This window comes from Ctenopharyngodon idella, chromosome 7 (assembly GCF_019924925.1).
Source record: "Ctenopharyngodon idella isolate HZGC_01 chromosome 7, HZGC01, whole genome shotgun sequence".
NCBI lineage: Eukaryota > Metazoa > Chordata > Actinopteri > Cypriniformes > Xenocyprididae > Ctenopharyngodon > Ctenopharyngodon idella.
Window position 1 is genome coordinate 34,127,793 of NC_067226.1, and position 7,823 is coordinate 34,135,615.

The 7,823-nt window shown below is 35.9% G+C and overlaps 1 protein-coding gene across 1 annotated transcript; it reads right to left on the reverse strand.

The window, feature by feature from the left end:
• Positions 1-424: 424 nt before the first annotated feature.
• On the reverse strand, positions 425-5,782 carry LOC127516080 (protein translocase subunit SecA-like). Its single transcript, XM_051900380.1, has 2 exons — positions 5,725-5,782; positions 425-5,524 (listed from the first exon to the last, which is right to left on the reverse strand). The coding sequence occupies exon 2, from the start codon at positions 5,477-5,479 to the stop codon at positions 2,126-2,128; it is 3,354 nt and encodes a 1,117-aa protein (XP_051756340.1). The 5' UTR covers positions 5,480-5,524; positions 5,725-5,782; the 3' UTR covers positions 425-2,125.
• Between the last annotated feature and the right edge of the window lie 2,041 nt (positions 5,783-7,823).

Genomic DNA, 7,823 nt, shown 5'->3' on the forward strand with positions numbered 1-7,823 from the left:
ATAGTCTATAGGACTATAGGAAGAAATCTGTATCAACAAACTCCATTTACATCAATTTCAATTGCATTCTAAGAGAGTTTTACTGCTTACATACATTTTCAAAACTATGTGTTACGGGTCCCGGGCGTGCAACACGTAAACAGATTACAAAACCCTCTAGACGTCAGCAGCTGCCACAAGGTCACACGCAACCCTTTTTGTCGTCGTACAGTCTAGATCCCAAAACTGGCCTCACACTCTGGATGTTGATCTCGGTGGAACCTCCGTGAATCTGTTACGGGTCCCGGGCGTGGAACACGTAAACAGATTACAAAACCCCTGAATTATCAGGATAAAAGAAAACATCAGTGGCTTTCCTCAAACACAGCTTGTATCGTCTCTTTATTAACATCATATAATTTTGACTTTGTAATTATCAATGTCACAAAATACACACTATTCACACATCAGTTGTCTTAACTGTTATATTAGTATCTTTTAAAATGAAACTGTTTTACTGTACAAAATGATTACCGTCACTCTCATAACACATATACACTAAGTCTGAACAAATATACAAATACACTTTCTGAGTAATTTTTATATTGGTAAATTAGCGCATACTGAAATAAAATGTATTATTTACATGTGAATTGACCACAATCACAACAATCAACCGTTTTACCCTGTAATTACTTTCATCCTGACATCTAACTTTTAACACGAACAAGTTATTCGGTTTAAACACGAATAGGAAATGTGAACTGACATGTCTTATAAATTACCAATGGCACATATTTTCTTTTTTCTTTTTTTTTTTTTTGAATATATACCTGATTTATCAGGATAAATTAATGCAAGAAAACATCAGTGGCTTTCCTCAAACGCAGCTTGCAGTGTCTGTCTGTACACAATGTGCATCACCATAGCAACCTACAATGGACTCCCTCTAGTGGCAACAGTTGCATTTTCTTTTAAAACCTGTCTTTAGTAGTGATAATTAATGACTCAGTGTACAATGAACTCTTTTTGTCATATAAATAAAGAAATAAATACAGAAATAATTAAATAAATGCATAAATAAATAAATATTACTACCAAAAGAAACATTACCTTGTGATTACACATGGGTGTATCACATTTGCCTCTGTTTTTCAAAACTTTACACACAAATCAAAGTATGACTTTACAAAAGCAGATTACAAAAATAAAACAAAAATATAAGATAAATAAAACTGCATTTAACAAATATTTTTAACATTTATTATTGAATTTAATGTTTTCATTTTCACAAGTTGTTTATACTGTATAAAGAAATTACAACTTTTAAACTTTTAACTATTTTTAACTATTATTTTGCATTTTAGACACATTAAAATAAGTTTTCAAATCTGAGTGTACCTTCACCACGTGACCTTGTGAATGACATTTTTGACACCATATACAAATTAAAAATGTTTGTAAAAAAAAAAAAAAAAATACTGCTTGTTTTCATTCCCCAAAATCTATTTTGTTTGCTTAATTTGTTGTTGTCAAGTCAATTTGCGTAGGTATAAACATTTCAAAATTTTATGTTTTGAAAAGTACCTAAAATAAAGTGAAAGTGTCGTGACTGTGGCCAAGTATGGTGTCCCATACTCAGAATTCGTGCTCTGCATTTCACCCAAGTGCACACACACACACACACACACACACACAGTGAACACACACCCGGAGCAGTGGGAAGCCATTTTTGCTGTGGAGCAATTGGGGGTTAGATGCATTGCTCAAGGACACTTCAGAGAGTGCTGTTCATTCACTCCCCTCACCTACATTTCTATCAAATTAGATTTGTGCCAAAATATATTGAATGTAACATTTCAAGAAACTAATGAAAATGTTACGTGAAACTGAATAAAATGCCTTTGAAACTGAAAAAGATAAACTGCAGACAAAATTTTCTACATTTTTAATACACTGCATGCTTTGCTGTTTTCTCCTCTTTTGATGATCTGGACTTACAAATGTGCTTCCAGAGTTTTCATGTCAGAGCTGATAAATGTGAATTAGAATAATTATTGAGATACTGTATTTACACATTAGATTGTTAACATTAGTGATGACATCTAACAGCACATAAAGATATCTGTGAGAAGAGTGTCACATTTCAAGACAGTTTTAACATCTTTGACCAAAAGCCACTGAAAGAAAATATTACATCCAAAAAGAAAATGTTGTCAAGACCCAATGATCTAACATGTGAGTATTCCATTACCAGCTCTTCCAGAAATCTTGTATTAAAGTCTTGTTCTTCTGCTGAAGAACGATTAAGTGTTTCAGTCAGGCTCACATTTCCTCCTCTGCTTTCAGCCCTCTTCAGCTTCATTACAGAATCTTGAATGCTCATCTTGATTATGTTTACAACCAAACACTTAATTTGGAACTGTTTTATAAGCAAAGAATCACCTTCTGTTATCGACTCTTGGGTTGAAATTTTCACATGAAAAAGAATCAGTGCTAGACGTATCTTATACAGATCTATTCCCATGTTTGCCTTTTCCAGGTCAGCCAGTGCTTGAGCAACATAGCCAGCATCTTTCTTCATAATAGTGGCCAGTGCACGATTATAGAGAGGAATAACCTCCCAGCAAACACCATCCTCCAGAGCTTTGCTGTACATCTCAATGCTCTCCACAAGGCGTCCCTTCTCACGCAGATTGTTTCCGGACCTGATGTAATAGTAGACCATGGAGGATGGAGACTGTTTGCTCAAAAGTTTCTGCTTTGCATTCAACAAGTCCACCTTCAGCTGTTCCTTCAACATCTCAATAGATTTTTCCTCACTGAAGTTCATCAGGAGCCACAAACCCCAGCACTCATGGAGACAGGGCACAATTACATCACGCTGGTCGGAGAAAACATCATCTTCATAAACATTGTCCAAAACATCAAGGTAAAGAGAAAAAAGCTCTTCCTCTTTTGTGATTTTTGGAATGTCCTTTTCAAGAAAACTTGAGAGTCTGATCTTCACCACAGTGTTTCTGGCATCTTTTGCCTTTTTCAGATTGCTTTCCATCAATGGGATTGATTTCCTTGTTAAGAAGCCTGTAAGAGCAGAGACCATTTTTTTAAGATTTTTAGAGCTGTGATTCCCCATGTAACAATTAACTGTTTCCTCAAATACACTCTCAATGGAACCACATAACATCAGTGTAGCTGTAAGCTGGTTCAGACGGCTGAGTAAGCTGGTTAGAGATGTGTTTACGCCCATCACTAGTTTGACAGAGTCAGAGAAATGACTGCTGCACATGATGAGTTGAGCAGATCCTGGACTCCCTTGGCGAGCCGTTCGTCCGAAGGCTTGTTGTTCAACGCGGATGTTCAGAGGTAAGAAGGTTTGAACGACAAACAGTCCTCCTGCCTCATTTACACTCTCAGAAACCTTTAGATCTGTACCTCGACCTGCTAGATTAGTTGCAATGATGACGTCCCCTGCTTGCACTGTTGCACCTATTATTGTAGAGTTATCCATATTATTATTCACATAGAGCTTTAGTTTGTGTTTTGAGATGGTGTCTGCAAGGGTCTTATGAAGCATTTCTGCACGATTGATTGTTTCACAGATGACGAGAGCTGCTCGTGGACCTCGATAGACTGTAGAAGTCACTTGATCCTGAACAACATTACAGACGGTCCTGATCCACTCGTCCTCTTCTGATATCACCCTGCCTTCCAGCTCATAAAGTTTCCTTCGTCTAAATGAGGGAATTTTACAGGTGTCAATGCCATCGTAGAGCTTCTTCAGCATGTCAAGCTCTGTTGGGTCTCCTAAAGTTCCTGTGATCCCATATACATTGTTTTTGTATTTCTTGAATAAACCCACATTAGACATGAAGTTTGTGATGAGACTCATGTTGGACAGTTTAGTTTGGTGTTTCATCTCCAGGAACTGCTGAAGTCCTTCTCCCCATTTCATGTTGTTCTGCACAACACCAGTGCATTTGTAATCGACTGGAGCGACTCCATCTCCATGAAGGATGTATTCGTGGCCCAGAGTCATTTTGGTGGCTTGCAGAGCATTTTCAATCCAGATTTGCACTTTGCCAGTGATGAGATCTTGATGTCCTGGGATACAAGATTCATTTTGATCCCTATTTGATTCAGACTGAAAACTCTTTTTAATTATTTTACCCAATGATTTAACTAGTGAGTCCTCATCATAGTGCACTAAACGACATTTTCCATTTCCCAGGAGAAGAACTGATTTTTCTTGTCTCTTATTTGTATCTGTAGAACTGATCTTATTCAGTTTCTGTAAATTCCCATCAGGCCCTTCCTGGTAAAGTTTAAAGAAATACTCAGGGAAGTTTTCCACAAACATGGTTAAAAATGCTTCTGTTTGGGCAACACTTGCATTATCGAGTTGTTTTGCTGCATCTCCAGCAATCTGCACAATACTGTGTGGATCAATGTTTTTATTTTCATTTATGATTTCAGACAGAACCTTAGAGAAGAGCTGAATGGGACCTAAAATCTCTCCAGTCTCTAAACGCTTTAGCTGATTGATGATCAACCAAATTTCAGCCAGTATTCCATTGAGAGATTCCATGAGAGGTATATTACTATTCAAGTAGACCACTTCAAGACCTTTATCCAACATTAGCGAGTCCACCTCATCCACTATAACACACTGAAACTCTCTCTTAGGTCTCACATCTCTTCTGTGGAAGCGCTGTCTCAGAAAATTACCTGCAAAATCCTGAGTCGTACCGTAGACCACCTGACATTCATAGCACTTCTTCAGCTCAGTGTCTTTTGATTTATTGGAGTTCGCATCAACTGTTATATTCAATTCATTATAAAACGTGGTCCATTCTTTAGCGTCTCTTTCAGCGAGTACAGGAGAACTGGAGATGATATCTGGGGTTTTTCCCATCATGGCCTGATATGCAGCAAACATTGCCACGATACACGACTTTCCTTCTCCTGTTCCAACCTGAACCAACCGACTTGATTTAGAAAGAACAAGAATGCACCAGCTCACCATCTGAGTCACTCGAGGTGTTATCTTCATTGTCTTTTCTACAGCTTTACAGAGCTTAAACAAACTTTGCTTTATTCCTTGTAGATGTGGAGCTGTAGAATCTGACAGACATTTGAACACAGATAACACAATATCTCTCACTTCTGCCATTGTTTGTTTATCAATAACTGCTTGAACACAGATTTCCTCCAAAATTTCATCCAGTGTTTTCTCCTCAGTGTTTTTGGCTATTTTATTAATTTTGGCTTCAATATTATCCACAATCGTATTGTCATTTTGGAATATCAGTTCTGCCACGATTTTATGAATCTCCACTTGATGAAGGAGTTTCATCATCCATGTGTGAAAATCTTCATTTCTGCCATTAAATTCTTTCACGAGGGCTTCAAACAACTTAACAACATCATCTTTTTCCCATTGTCCATTCATAAGCAGGGAAAGCAGTCTTGATGACAGCAGTTTTCCAGATACTTCCATTTTCAAAATTCACTCTTAATATTTTTCACAATGCTGTATCTCTGTCTGTAGTTTAAAAGAATTACATGGAATTAAACTTCTGCTAAACTAACAAACATATTAAATGATTTATAAACAAGATAAAGAACAATAGACTTTATTTTACATAAAGAAAAATATGTTTTGCTTGTTTTAAAATTGTATACTCAAAGTATGTTTTTTTCTTCGGAATTTTCTCTGAGAAGGCATGTATTTATAATACTTACCTCTTTCGAGACTATATTGTTGTGGAGTTGTCATAAACCTCTTCTAGAGTCATCTGTGATGAAGTCTCATGGGAGTTTTCTTTATATCAGTATAAAAAGATGACGTCTCTCATGCTCAGGAATTTCCATTGGGCATAATCTTCAATTTGTCATGTGATTTGAAAGAAGAGCGTGCTATTATTTATTTACATAAAGAGAACAGAAACTATCTACAACTGATTTTAAATTATGACTAAAAAATCAACTATGCCCTAATTCAAAAATTTATCCTATGGTAATTGCAGGAAAATCGGCCATCAGCAAATTACTTGGTTATTGTTTCACCTTGTTAGTTAGCTCACTGCGTGTAATGTAATGTTACCTGTCAGCTCATTCTTTCAGTTTCACTCGTGTTGGTAAGTACCGATGGTATAATACAATGGTGTGATACGGTTGATTAGTTGTGTATACAGGTTTCTTTGCGTGTTAGGTGTGGTGTGATGGTGCGTTTCTTCACCGACTGGTTATTTATGGCGTGTAATGACTGTCTGGCATGACTGCTATGCTGGTTTCTTTTCCTCTTGTTTTGTTTTTCAGACATTCTTCATTTATCAATCTGCATTTTTTATAAAACATACTGGAGTACTGTTATGTACTTGAAGATTATGACTGATGTACTGTACACTTGCTGCGTGGTAAAGGTTGTTTTGTAGGACACACCATGTTGGATGCCTTCTGCCTTAAGAATATTCTTCTGTTAGATGTTGAAGTTTTTATAAATAATCTCTAGCATGGTTTTTGGTGATTTTTTTTTGGGTGGTGGAGGGGGGAAGGAGGGCTTTTACGATTTTGATGTGTGCCTATTAGTAATTACTGTTATCTCCGGAAAGAGCAGAAAGACTGTGCTGTCTAATTATTTTAGGTTTGTCTGTAAACAGTTATGATCATTTTAATCACAAGCATTGTTTATTAGCAAGTTAAAGCTAACTGAGTTAGGTTAAAACAATTACTTCATTTGAAGGTCAATAAAGACAGACTTATCATTTGTTGTGTATTATTTCTTACTAGGGATTTTGCATTTTTCATTTCTAAAGTCTGTGCTGTCATATAAAATATATACTGATTCAAATGTAAGAAACCCAAAACAGCTTTGAAGTTGGAAATGAACTCAGGAACAAACTAAAAGACTGCTGAATAATAAAGTGGAAAGCAAATCCTGTTAGAGTACACTTTTAAACAAAGTTGATGAAACTGCTTATACTCATTAACTCAATTCAATCTTCTCATCTGTTTAGCTTCACATAATCAAACATTCATCTGTGAATGAACATGCATGATGTGTTCAGTTTAAACATGCTTTCTTTGGTTGGATATTTCCTGCTGTGTTTAGTTTCACTTTCATTTTGCATTGTGGTAAAATCAGATGATAGATTCATATTTCTAGATATTTTTTATAAAGCTGGCTATTGATTATAGATGCACCAAGTGTATCTATAATCACATTAACTAAATAACATTACATTTTTGTGCAGGGGTGTATCTGTGACTTTCTGATTCTAGCTAACAACTAGTAAAATGTTGTGTAACTTTGAATGTATTTGTTGTTGGAACCCGAAAAATACTGAAATTCTGAACTCATCTTCGGGGCAACATGTTTAGTGATTCTAAAGTGATAGAAACTTAATTTGCCCTTGAATGGGACTAAACTGGATCCATTATTTGTTCATAAATCTGTCTACACTGGTTGTATATCTGATCTCAATATCCAAATCGTTTAAAGGAAGAATAATTAAGATTAATTGGAAAACTGGATGTTTTATTGAGCTGTCCTTCTGCAAGTCCACGGTTATTCCAGCTTATTCAAAGATTCAGAAAGCTTCATTTCTCTTATCCCTATTTTATGGATTAATTTCTGTATTTAATAGATTTAGAGGAGACACACAATATAGCAGTGGATAGATGGGGAGCCTTTATAACTTACATATTGTCTAGATGATGGAAAAAAAACTTTAATGAATAAATTAAACCAATTTTAACATGAAAAACACATTCTGTCTCTTGAAAGATGCCTTTTTTGCTTTAACTCATGTTCCCTGTATTTGTAATATGGCTCAATGTCC

Coding starts and splice junctions, on each gene's coding strand:
- LOC127516080 (XM_051900380.1), bottom strand. CDS start 5,479: ATGGAAGTATCTGGAAAACTGCTGTCATCAAGACTGCTTTCCCTGCTT.